Source organism: Oryx dammah, unplaced genomic scaffold, assembly GCF_014754425.2.
Source record: "Oryx dammah isolate SB20612 unplaced genomic scaffold, SCBI_Odam_1.1 HiC_scaffold_25, whole genome shotgun sequence".
NCBI classification, from domain to species: domain Eukaryota; kingdom Metazoa; phylum Chordata; class Mammalia; order Artiodactyla; family Bovidae; genus Oryx; species Oryx dammah.
Window position 1 is genome coordinate 89006451 of NW_024070209.1, and position 13481 is coordinate 89019931.

The 13481-nt window shown below is 51.1% G+C and overlaps 1 protein-coding gene across 3 annotated transcripts in view; it reads right to left on the reverse strand.

Annotated features, from left to right (window-relative positions):
* Window positions 1-13481, reverse strand: part of RNF144A (ring finger protein 144A) — a 133166-nt gene that overhangs the window by 5618 nt on the left and 114067 nt on the right. For all 3 annotated transcript variants that reach the window (XM_040224911.1, XM_040224910.1, XM_040224912.1), the window contains 2 exons: window positions 12239-12386; window positions 5346-5435 (listed from right to left, as the gene is read on the reverse strand). In XM_040224911.1, the coding sequence (XP_040080845.1) occupies window positions 5346-5435; window positions 12239-12386 (238 nt within the window). The remainder of the gene's footprint in view (window positions 1-5345; window positions 5436-12238; window positions 12387-13481) is intronic.

Genomic DNA, 13481 nt, shown 5'->3' on the forward strand with positions numbered 1-13481 from the left:
ACGCAAACCCAGGGGCTCGTGGTTCCAATTCTGACTCAGTGTGTTCACCTCTCTGGGCTTCGTGCTAAGTCACTTCAGTCATGTCGGACTCTTTGCGACCCCATGGACTGGAGCCCGCGAGGCTCCTCTGTCTGTGGAGATTCTCCAGGCAAGAATACTGGAGTGGGCTGCCATTTCCTTCTTCCGAGGGATCTTCCCGACCCAGGAATTGAACCCGTGTCTCTTATGTCTCCTGCCTTGGCAGGCAGTTTCTATACCACTAGCGCCACCTAGGAAGCAGTTTTCTCGATAAATGAAGTAAAACATCTCTGAGGGTTAGTATCAGCTCTGAAATATGATAATATGCTACAGCATCACAGCGGGGTAAACGAAAGTGTCCCTTGACTTCTGATTTTACCTGAAAACTATCACAGGCACATGCACACACCTGTGCACACACACATGCGCACGCACACACACACACACACACATCACATGGTGTTTATAAATTAGACTGTGCTCATGATAACAGTCCATGCTTTCTGAAGAGCTGGCTAAGTCCATTTGTCTGAATTTAACGTCAGTAGTGCAATTGTGAGATCTGAATTCAGATCACACTCTGATAAAATCACGCACAGGGCTGTTTCAGAATACGTAAAACCCACAGGAAGGCATCGCTGATCTGCAGGGCACTTTGAACCACCTCGGCCACTGGGAACACACTCTCATTCTCCAGGGAGCCAGGGACTCTTGCATCAAAAACAGACCAAAACCCTTGATCAGATGCTCACATCCTTGGTCAATAAGACACCCCCGTTTCACTCTGTCTACCTTGCCTCTTTTTCAGTGTGCTGTCGAACCAGCTAGGTTGCCCAGTCGTTCCCAATTGGTGACAGTGAAACGAAGCAGGACCCTAAAGGTCCTCACCCCAGCCTTACATGCTCCATCTGCCTTTTGTTTGTGGAAATTTGTTAGCCAAAGAACACGTTTGATCAGAGAAGTGAGACTACGCAGAAACAAAGAGAAACAATCAAAGGAGACCAAACAACAACAGTTTAAGGCATTAAGCAAAGTCAAGGACCTTCAGTTCCTCCTCAAAGGCTAGAGATAATATTCGGAGCTGTGTCCCGTGAGCTGTCTTGTAGATACTGAACCCCCCACCTGGTGGAGGAGTTAATTACATGATGGCTGGACTGCAGTCACGACCTGAGCTGCCACAGTTCTGCCAACTGTCCTCAAGGAGATGGGAACCAACCAACCCTGGAACTAAAGATTAACTGTACTTAGAACAATCAAGATGACGCTGGTCAGACCACCGATGACCAACGTGAAGGTGACAGATAGAGCTGACTGTGCTGTTTCTGCCCCCTCCTTCTGTCTATAAAAGCTTGTGTCCCCTGATTGCTGAGGGTGGGGGAAAGCCAGCTTTTGGACAGGTGTCCACCCTTCGCCCTCCCACCCCACCCTATGGCCAGCTTCCAAAATAAAGCAAACTTTCTTTCCAACCAACCTGGCCTCTTTATCGGCTTTTGAGCGGTGAGCAGCCAGGACCCACTTCCATTATCAAAGGAGGAAACAGGTATAGTCAGAAGGAAGTCAGCCAACAGAAAAGAATCGGACAGGAAGCAAATATCTCACCACAAAAATCATCATTTAGTGAGCATCTTATAAACATGTCAGGCAGAAATGATATACTGTGGGGACAGAGGATAAAGAGGGAATCATGTGAAACAAGGACCCTTCACCCCAGGCAAACCCTGATTTAAAGGAGCGGTTAACCACTCAGACTGTTTCTCAAGGCACCCACTCATCAGGGCAGAGCCTGATCTGTGTGACCATCACCAGCCCCCAAGCACAGCCCAGAGTCTCTGCCTTCACAAATGTCCAATATGTGAGTATGGGATGAACCGGCCCAGTGGAGTCCAGGAGGTTCTGAGTCCTCTCCCCTAGAGAGAGTTCTTCAACACAGCTCTAGGGCTTGGTAGCGGTAAGCCAAGTCAAAGCGATGGTAGAACAATCAGAACACATTATGTTCATTTAAACTGGGCACTGAACGCAGCGTTAGTGTCGGCCACACCATAGCCTGAATGCTCGGAGGTCAGGTCAGAGAGGCTGTGTCTGGGGATACAGGGAGCTGCTCCCACGTCTCTTCCCAGCTCTCCATGCAATGGCATCACCTTGGCAGCTTGAAACGGCTATCCCAGGAGAGTTGACACCGCAGAAGAGACCAAAACTACAGTGTAGCCTGCCCCACGCCCCCACCCCATGGCCAGCTGATAACAGTTCTCAGAACACTGGCCGCACGTGTGTGTGTTTCAAGGCAGGGGGTGGATGAGTTCAGAGGGCCGGCAGCCTGCCTGCTTTACACTGAAGGTGCCTCTGCTCAATTTCACCAGCCCTGAGAGGAGCCTGAGATCAGGGGTGTGTCCCTCATCCACGTGGCTCCAGGGATTGCTCAGAGCTGGCGCTGAGCATTTGCCCCTAGAAGGTGCTGACCGATGAGGCCAAGAGGAGCTGGTGGGAGTTGTCCACAGGCTTCTTCCTCAACAATGATGGAGGCCGGGAAGCCCTGTCCAGGTTTCTGCATTTCTTCAGGGCCTGTTCTCCAAGTGCCTGTTATCAGCTCCGCTCACAACCCCAGAAACACGAGACTCATTCCTGAGAATTAATAGGCATGAGGGCTGAGGTGTGACCACACAGCCCAGCCTTGTAATCAGACAGGGTGACAATCTCCACCAGCACTCAGGCACTCCTGGGAAGCTCGCTGTGGCTCCAGCCATGGGGAGAGACGGGAAAGAGAGAAAACAGCTCCTTGTTCAGAAACAGGGTCTTTACGGAGATTGCTGTTGTTCAGTCTGACTCTGTGACCCTGAACTGCAGCACACCAGGCTTTCCTGTCCATCACCAACTCCTGGAGCTTGCTCAAACTCATGTCTGTAGAGTCACTGATGCCATCCAACCATCTCATCCTCTGTCGTCCCCTTCTCCTCCTGCTTACAATATTTCCCAGCATCAGGGTCTTTTAAAATGAGTCAGCTCTTCACATCAGGTGGCCAAAGTACTGGGGCTTCAGCATCAGTCCTTCCAATGAATATTCAGGGTTGATTTCCTTTAGGATTGACTGGCTGGATCTCCTTTCTGTCCAAGAGTCTCTAAAGTGATTTTGGAGCCCAAGAAAATAAAATCTATCACTGTTTCCACTTTCTCCCCATCTATTTGCCATGAAGGGAGAGGACCGGATGCCATGATCTTAGTTTTTTGACTGTTGAGTTTTAAGCCAGCTTTTTCACTCCCCTCTTTCACTTGCATCAAGAGGCTCTTCAGTTCTTTACAGAGGGAATCAGGTTAAGATGACATTCCCAGGATGGACCCTAATCCATTACAACCGGTGTCTTCACCACGAGGGACGTCTGGACACAGAGACAAGGTGAAGAGCCAGAGGGACACACCTGTGATCTCAGGGCCCCACCTGGAGCTGGAAGAGGCAGGGGGGCCCTCCTACAGGTTCCAAGGGAGAGAGGCCCTGCCCACACCTCGACTTCAGCCTCCTGGCCTCTAGAACTGCGCGAGAGTCTGTTTCTGTTGTTCGGTGTCTTATTCCAATGTAGAGGGGGTGGGGGAGCCCTGGAGCTGGCCATGCTGGCCCGGAAGGCAAAATAAAATGCAGCTCAAATCCGCTCTCATATCGAGGTCAACAGACTGGCCCTCGGGCCGGATGGAGTTCACAGTCCATTGTGCTTTGTTTTGTTCTTACAACTTTATGGAGCTAAAACTTACAAACCTTACAACTCAGCCACTTAATGCCCAATTTATGGGTTTTAGTGCACTCAGAACTGCCCAGCTTGCATCCCAGTCAATGCCACCCCCTGCTTTTAAAAGCGATTTCCTGGAATGCAGCCACGGGCCTTTATTGACACACTGTCTGCAGCACCGGCCTCTCTACCAGGTGGAGAGGACAGGTGCAAAGCCGGACTGTCTACCATCGGCCGGCCAAAGACCCGTTGGCCCTGCCAGGGGGTCTGCAGTGGAGATCACGGGAGAAGCACAGTTACAGGCAGCCTGTCTCTGTTCCTAGGAAACCGCCTGAGACTCGGTTCCTGTGACTCGAGATGGCCTGCCTCGGGGCTGTGCTGAGACATGCCGGGAACAAGGCTGGAGCCCACTGAAGCTCTTCCTTACCCCAGGAGCTGGCCTGTACTGACCCCTGCCTGCTGGTCCCCTCAGGGGCTTCCCTCCATGCCCGCAGCATACCTGAACATCATACCATGGCCTGCAATGCCCATGGGGTCCACCCTGATCATCTCTGACCACTGCTACTAACTCCTGCTCTGTCCGCACGGACCTCCATGCCACGCTTCTGCCCTTCGGCCCAACTCTATCCCCTCTGCCTAGACTGTCCCCCTGTATGAACTGTCCCTCCTCTGGCTGAAGAGTCCCCTCTGCCCTGTCCCACCTGCTCCCACCACCAGCTCCCCATCACTCAGTCCTTGGCCATAGGCACCACCTCCAAGAAGCCTTCCGGGCCGCACCATCTAAAGACCCCTCCCAATCGCCTCTTCCCTACAGCTGAATTCACACCACATGCTGCTCCTGGTTCACTGTCCCTAGAGGAGATGTGTGGCCGTAAGGGAAAGCTCCATCGATCTCCTTCACCAGTGTTTCCAACTCTTAGAGACAGCGCCAGGCATGCAGAAGGAAGTAAACATCTGCTGAAAGTATGAGTAACCCCACCGACCAGCTGCACAGACATCACCACGCGGGGACCTTTCCATCCCTTCCCTCTCATCCTTCCCTGTGACTAACGCGCTCCCCCGGGGGCCTCTGTGGGAAGCTCTTCAATAAGAGCCAGCAAGGACCGACCATGCACAGTAGGTCATGAGCAAGGCCAGGAGTAGGCACAAGCAATCGGAGGGCTGATGTTGAAGAGCCACCGCGTGCTAAAACGTGGGGCGTATTCGTGTTAGGTAAAGAATCTGCCTGCAATGCAAGAGACCTGGGTTCGAGTCCTCGGTCAGGAACATCCCCTAGATAAGGAAATGGCAACCCACTCCGGTATTCCTGCCTGGAGAATCATATGAACAGAGGAGCCTGGCAGGCTATAGTCCATGGGGTCGCAAGAGTTGGACATGACTTAGCGACTTAACCACCGCCACCACCATTCATGTTAGGCAGGCCTACCAAAAGCATAACCTTGGTCCAGGAAAAACTCTGGCAGCTACCACATTTACTAGCTGTTTTTCTATATGGGAGATCTTTGACCAGCTGGCAAGTCTTCTGGAAATGACACACACAGGTCCTGTTTCTCTCTCTCTCTCTCTCTGTGTCTCTGTCCCTGAGATCAAAACCCCAGGCGTGCCGCCTCCTACCTGTGTCCGATGCCAGATGACAGACGCCCTGGAGTGGCCCAGCTTGTTCCTGCAGGGCCCTTTATCATAATGGATCAGGAGGAAGTCATCCTGCGGAGGAAAAGAAAGAACAGAGGTGGATGGGATGGCACGCTCCACTCAGTGCGTCCTGCCTGCTCCTGAGGTTTGCAGCAGACTGTCATATTCCCTCTATTTCCTTTCCTAATATTTAGAACTAGAGTTCCTATCTCACGTATCCGATTGAGAGGAAAGAAAACCGACTGACTGATTCTGGCTGGCCATCCCAGACTCTTGTCTGCTGAGTGCTCCAGAGTCTGAGTTCAAGTGCGGTGAGAATTCTTTACAGGAAAGAAGCTGCTTATCTTTTTGAATTAATACAAAGACTAATTAATACAATAATGAATACAAAAAATTACTTAATACAAAAATGAATACAAAAAACTAATTAATACAAAAATACAAAAAATAATTAATACAAAGATTACACGTTTTCAATAAATGATAAAGACCATGTTGTTTATACCTGTGCATTCCCCAGAATAAAAATATAGAATTATTAAAACAAAGAACTAATTAATACAAAAACTAATACAAAAAACTAATTAATATAAAAATTACTACAAAGACTACACCTTTTCAATAAATGTAAAGACCGTGTTGTCTATACCTGTGCATTCCCCAGAATAAAAATGTAGAATTATTAAAGAAAGTTATTCCAAATAATGAAGGAGGAAATGGCAACCCACTCCAGTATTCTTGCCTGGAGAATCCCAGGGACAGAGTAGCCTGGTGGGTTGCCGTCTATAGGGTGGCACAGAGTCAGACATGACTGAAGTGACTTAGCAGCAGCAGCAGCATTCCAAATAAACCTTATTTTTTAAATTAAAAAAAAAAGAAAAAAAAACACTCAAAACAAGGGAACACGGACAACAGCATAGGAAGCGAGTTCACGGGAAAGGGCTGCGGTCAAACCCAGCCTCCTGGGCCCCCTCCCTCCTCCATGACCGAAGGCTCACAGGCCACGAGAGGGAGCCCTGCTCCCACTTCGGCCCCCGTCCAAGCCTGGCTCCGGCTCCAGGAATCCGCGCTGATGCAGGGCTTCTGAAGAAGTAGGTCAGAGGCTGGCCGCTCCGGGAGCCGTCAGCAGCCCTGGGGCTGAGCTTTATTCCCGGGAGTCCCTGCCTTCCCGGCTTCCTGCCGCCCTGTCAGAATTACTCCCAGATGAGATGACTTCCGGTGTGTGTACGGTCCATCCTCGGCCTCTAGCACCAGCCTTCTTGCCCGGAAAGTGCTTCTTCTCTGCTCAGACCAGAAAACGTTCTCACAGCTCAAGAGCTGGCTGGAGACCAGTCTTCCGTCCACAGTTCACCCGACTGTCTAGAACAGAGAGGCGACTCCCTTCCGATTTGGCGGAAACGTCCTGCCCACCCACCCCCACCACACCCCCACCTCCACCTCCAAACACCTGGGAGTCTTCACCTGACCGGCAGGGGCTCCTGGAGTTGCGCCCCTGAAGCAATGTCAGCCTTGTTAACTACATCGCCAGCTCAGAGCTTGGCACCCAGACCTCAGCAAGCAGGAACCGAGGTGCAGGAGGGCATCTTCTCTACAAACCGCTCTGCTCCTTCATTAACAGGAGGGGCTGTTTTCTCTCCTGTCACCCACAAGGAGAACCAGCTCAGCAAGCAGCACAGAAGGGAGGCCCATGCTGCTTCCTCATGTAACCGAGAGCGTGAGCAGAGCCTCTTTCTGAGATAAGAGCAATAAGCCCAGCCCAGCGTGTCTGAGACAGGAGGCCATTCCTCTTGGAGCTGGGCAGAGCTGGTCACAGTGGTGTCCCTTAGCATCCCCGTGGGTGGCATTGCCCGGGAGCCCTCCTCTGGTCCTGGGAACCGTCGGCCTCCAGTCTGATGACCTCACAGGTCAGCCTCCTGGAGCCCGAATGGATCCTGGAGCAGCAGGAGATTCTGGTTTTGGCGGGGTGGTAGTGAGATGCCTTCCAGGGAGGTGGGCGGCCCAGCCTGCCACCTCCCACCTCACCCCCCAGTCCCAGCCCCTCAGCTGTCCAGGAGAACATGGGCAGAGATGAACACACAGCTCGGCCGGCTGGGGATGTCTTCTCAAAGCCGTTTCTGATGACTTGTGTCCACTGGGCACTCTCCCTTCCTTGAACTCCTCATTCTATTTTCTTTCACTCACATACCATGGAGGTTAACTTTTCATCCGGGGTCTCATTTTGCCAGGCTGCTCTTCACAAAGTCTTGCTCCGGAGGCTCTTGGATATTCTCTAGATTTGTCTTCTGAAACACAAGGCGAACTGTGCTGTCTCGCCCAGCTGTGAAGTCTGCAGGGATCTCCTCTGGCAAAGCTGCACAAACCCTGTTGCTTGTTACAGTCACTGAGAGTCTTTGGGGACTGCAGCTCCTGACCCGGGGTCCAGACGCCCCGCGTGACCTTTATCAACCTGCCGTGGACCAGTGCTTGGGGGCCATGAGCCCCTGTGATGGAGGTCAACCTCCATCTCGGCTCAGAGACCCCGGTCACGGCCCCCACCTCGGCTAGGCCCAGGCCATGTACAGCTCACGTTCTTCCTCACCACATCCTATTCTCTAGAGGCGGCCCACCTCCCACACTCTGCCCTCTGCCTGGTAGGTGAACTCTCCATTGGCTATGCCCACACCCTTGACGCCCCTGGACCCAGGGACCACCCCCCACCCCTGGAGGGGCTGTCGGAGACTCCACACGCACTGGCTTGTGGCACCGCCCACAGGGACCTAGCGTTACCAGGAGCTTCTTGATTGGGGGTCACCAGCTCCTAGGGGTCACAGACTCTGCCGGCCTCAGCTTGGCAGTCCACCCCCCCTTCATGCAGAGCGGAGCTGTTGACACTCACGGCACGTTTCCTGAACAAAACGAAAGCTTTCCCCCTGACAAAAGCGCTGGAAGATGCTTTCACAATGTAACAGTGATTTCATTGTGACCTTAAGTTCCTGAATGAAGGCTTGGGGAATAAGCACTGCAGGGCCTGCCAGGAACCCAGGTGGACGGTGAGCGTGAACATTTCCTTCACATTGTTCAGAGGACCCACATCAAGCTCCTGGGTGGATGCAGAAACAATGGAGCTGGCCACAGAGCTCAGGCGGCCAGATGCTCAGAGATGGATGAATGAACTCAGAGCAGCCCCACCACGGAAGGCCTGAGACTTCCTGTCCCACTCTGAGTCGGGTCTGCCTGACGGAGGCTGGTCTAACCCATGTGGCGGGGTTTGGAGTCTGAAAGACCCGAGAACGGATGCTGGGTCTGTTCCTCACTCCTTTGGGGCTTTGGGAAAAGATCCCTAACCTTCGTGGGCTTCTTAAAAACAGGAAATAATCATTCTACCTGTCACGCCAGAATCTGATGCCTGATGATCTAACGGGGAGCTGATGCAATAATTATAAAATGCACGATAAATGTAATGCCCTTGAATCATCCCCAAACCATCCACCCTTCCACCACAGTGCACGGAAAAACTATCTTCTACAAAACTGGTCCCTGGAGCCAAAAAGGTTGGGGATGGCTGGATGAAGTAACAGGTATGCTGAGCAAAGCACAGAGGCTGCATATGACCATCACTTCATACATAGTAACTATTCACTCACCCCAAAAGAAAGAGAGTGAGTGGGTCCCCCCTGACTGTAAGTAGCGACTGTGGGGCCAGCGGTGCAGCAGATGAGCGGGTGTGGTCCAGGGCCTCCCCTGTGAGGACTGGGGGCCGGCCCCAGCTGGATGGGCAGTTGAGGACCAAGATGGAAGGCAGCGCCAGAAGATGAGGGGTAACTCTGTGAGGCAGAGGGATGCTCAGGAGCTGGTTCAGGGAAGGAAAATTCCCCAGGAGAGATGGGAGACCTACCAGCTTCGTCTCCGCTCCGGACGTGCTGTTGCTTCCAGACCTGGTTCACACACTTACTTTCATGGCTACAGTAGTCATGGCTACTGTCCTTGACTGACCTTCCCGGAGCAGATTCCCTGTCCTTCAGGGTCTGCTTTCTGTGGCCACAGGGTCACTAGGCAGCAGCTGCTCATCTATAGAGAAAAACAGGACACTCCTGGCCCCAAGGATGCCGGCTTTCAAGGAGGAAATTGCTGCCTTAGTCCCTGGGAGCCTGGAAACAATGGGGTCTCTTGCTGGCAGGAAGTGTGCTTTAGAACTGAGTCAGACGGACACACGGACAGACAGACAGGGTGTCTCTCCAGAGACCAGAGCAGAGAGCGAACAGCCTTGGGCTCAAAGGAGACAGGTCCAGGGGATGTCAAGGTCGCAGGAGAGGTCACAGCAAAGCTATGGTCTCTCTGCAAGTCAGGCTCTGTGTCTGTCCACATCTAATACTTCCCCCCAGAATCTACTGGGAGGTTTGATAAGGTGTAGTTAAAACCAGTGTTTCACTTCCTTTCCCTTTTAGGAAAAGTTGATAAGGAATGGGAAATTGCAGGACAGACAGTAGATAATATAATATAAATTAATGATCACTTTTCAAAAAAAGATACAGTGATGTGTAAAATTATATATCATATATTTATATAATATAGAGAGACTATGCATGATATATAGAATTATATAATATAGAAGACTATGTGCTAAGTCACTTCAGTCGTGTCTGACTCTTTGCAACGCTGCGGACTGTAGCCTGCCAGGCCCCTTGGTCCATAAGATTCTCCAGGCCAGAATACTTGAGTCAGTTGCCGGGTCTTCCTCCAGGGGATCTTTCCGATATACAGAAAGACTATGTATAGACTGAAAAGTGTTAGTCGCTAAGTCATGTGTGGCTCTTTGTAACCCCATGGACTGTAAGCCTTTCAGGCTCCTCTGTCCGTGGAATTCTCCAGGGAAGAATACTGGAGTGTGTATCCATTCCCTTTTCCAGGGGATCTTCCTGATCCAGGGATCGAACCCAGTTCTGCATTACAGGCAGGTTCTCCACCACTGAGCCATTAGGGAAGCCCCATATACATATACATATATATATATACATGATACATAGAGAAACCATATACATATAGACTTTGAAGACCATAAGGACTTGGTAATGCTTCAAATATCATTCTAAATATCCCCTTCCCATTGCACAAAGTCAGTGAAAAAAACCTATTATTGGTTTTAAGTTAAAGAAAATTAACCTTGCCAAAGTGATTTATTAAACTTGCTTAGGAAAGGAAAAGGAAACCTCCAGGACAGAAAGACGACAATATACTCCCCAGATTTGTTCAGTTACACAGTGTCTCCTACGCTGCTGCTGCTGCTGCTAAGTTGCTTCAGTCGTGTCCAACTCTGTGTAACCCCATAGACGGCAGCCCAACAGGCTCCTCTGTCCCTGGGATTCTCCAGGCAAGAATACTGGAGTGGGTTGCCATTTCCTTCTCCAATGCATGAAAGTTAAAAGTGAAAGTGAAGTCGCTCAGTCGTGTCCGACTCTTAGTGACCCCATGGACTAGCCTGCCAGGCTCCTCCATCCATGGGATTCTCCAGGCAAGAGTACTGGAGTGGGTTGCCATTGCCTTCTCCGCCTGTAAAGGACAGATAAATATAAAGACATGTCTTTATGATATATGATTCAATAGGCTTTGACTGTCACCAACTACAGTGATTTTAATAGATGATTAGTTCTATTTGATCATGGGTGGCTCAGACGGTAAAGCATCTGCCTGCAATGCAGGAGACCTGGGTTCGATCCCTGGGTCAGGAAGATCCCCTGGAGAAGGCAATGGAAACCCACTCCAGTATTCTGGTGTGGAGAATCCCATTCTCCAGAAGCCATAGTCCATGCGGTCACAAAGAGCCGGACATGACTAAGCCACTAACACACGGTAGAAACAGATGTACAAATAAACTCTTATAAAATTGGAGTCATAATGTCATCATGTTGGCAAGATGCCCACTCCTGATACAGATGAGAAAGTGAACAGGAAGCTGGAAAAAAGTATGGTCTGCCTTAGGCCTGGGAGCTCCAGGAAAGGCAGGGACTTGAGATGGAGAGAGCCTAGCACCCCTGGCAGGATCTCCCTGTGAAACAGACAGCATAGGGTACATCTGGGAGAAGGTGGCCGTATGAGGCCAGATGGCAGAGGGTCCCATGTTCCTCGGCCCTGCAGGCGACACGACTATCACTGAAGCAACTGCTCTGTCCCTGGCATCCACAGCCCTCTCATCCTTGCTCTTCAGGAATGGTCCCTGCGATGGACTGCTTGTGTTCCCCCCTACCCAAAACTCCTATGGGGAAGCCCTAATGCCCAGTGTGATGGGATTTGGAAGCGGGGCCTCTGGGAGGTAACCAGGTTCAGATGAGGTCACGAGGCTGCAGCCCCCATGATGGAATTCGTATCCTTGGAGGAACAGGAAAGGGTCCAGAGGGTCCTCTCTCTGCAAGGTGAGGCCGCAGCAAGAAGGCGGCCACCTGCACACCAGGAAGACGGTCCCAAACCCAAGCCCACTGGCACTCAGACGTCTAGCCCCCACATCCAAGAGACCAGCAACCAGTTTCAGCTCCCTGGTGGCTGGGATGATTCTGTTTCAAGCCTGAGCTAAGACAGCCCCACAGTCAGAAACCTAAGATGCTGAGATCTACCCACTCCTTGAAAACCCAGGCTGAAGCCCGCCCTGCGCTCTCGGAGCTCCTGCACCAATTCCCGTCTTCTGACACCACGTCTTTTCACAGGCACAGAATAAGCACCTGACGGCCTGACTTCCATGGCCCAGGAGCACCCCCTGGCGGCATGAGTTCCATGGCCCAGGAGCGCCCCCTGACGGCGTGACCTCCATGACCCAGCAGCGCCCCCTTAGTCGCCGTGCAGCGGCTGGGCCACGCCTCCTGCTCAGCCTGCCCCGCGAAGCGCCCCACCACCCAACTGGTACTCACATCCAGGGACTCGAGGCAGTACCAGCAGAAGGCGTGTTTGCAGTTCTTACACATCATCTGGGCACAGCCTTCGTCCCGCTCGATGTAGACCTTGCACTTGGGGCAGCGCTTGATGGGTGCGTCGTCCTCGTCCAGCTTGAAAGCAGAGCTGAAGCAGGAGAGACCCTGTCAGGCTATGCTCAGACGCTGCGGGGTGACCTGCCACCCCGGAATCACGAGCTCAACTAGCTAGGGGCTGAGGTTGGGTGTGCTCAGTCATGTCCGACCCTCTAAGACCCCAGGGACTGTCAACCACCAGGCCCCTCTGTCCACAGGATTTCCCAAACAAGAATACTGGAGGGGGTTGTTATGAGGTCACTTGCTATTAAGTGAAATAAGTCAAAACCAAAGAATCTCAAACTCTGGAAAATAATCACCAAAAAAAAAAAAAAGAAAGAAAAGAAAAAACGGAATCAGCAACTACGGGGGAAAAAATGAGCAATGTCAGCACATATCTAAATTTAGATGCGTACTGACAAACCAAAGAAATAGGGCAGAGGCTTAGAAGGGAGGTCTAATTTTATGTCCTTATTCATATATTCATATACTTTCCAAAAGGTTAATAATACATAGTATGCTCTTTGTTATTATCAGGGAAAAAAATGTTAAAAAAACACACATGCTAATCATTTACTTAGATCTAACTTGGTGTCTGTACAAAATCGTTTTCCTGAAGGATTTGGGCAGGCCACGGAGGTGAGCATGGATGGACTGAAGCCTGAGTTCAAGTGCAGCTCTTCTGCACACAGGCTGGGTGGCAACCTCTCTGAGCCCCAGCTTCTGGTTGGTATGAGTTTGGTAGACGGGAGTTTGCATGAAGGGCACTGGGCAGGGAAGCCTGTGTGAAGTGCTCAATAAGTGGCAGTGAGGGTTCTGTGCTGCTCACAAAATGACAACCTAGGTATCTTTCTAGGTTTAACTGTAGAAAGATACCCAGCCCATGCTGTTAAATTTTATGTCAGCTGAAAATGCACAGTCATCTGAAGAAGTGGTTCAAATTCACTGATTATGGGGTGAATTTGCTATATCGTTATGAACTCACGGCATTTACCAAGGGGAACATGATTCTCCATAGAACTGAGCAGATTGTGCAGAACCTAAAGCATTTATGAGCAGAGATTCACTGAAATTGAGAGCAAATTCCAGCATTTTGAATGCATTCTGACTGCAGGACCTCCCACAAGCGTCATAATCACTGTAAGGG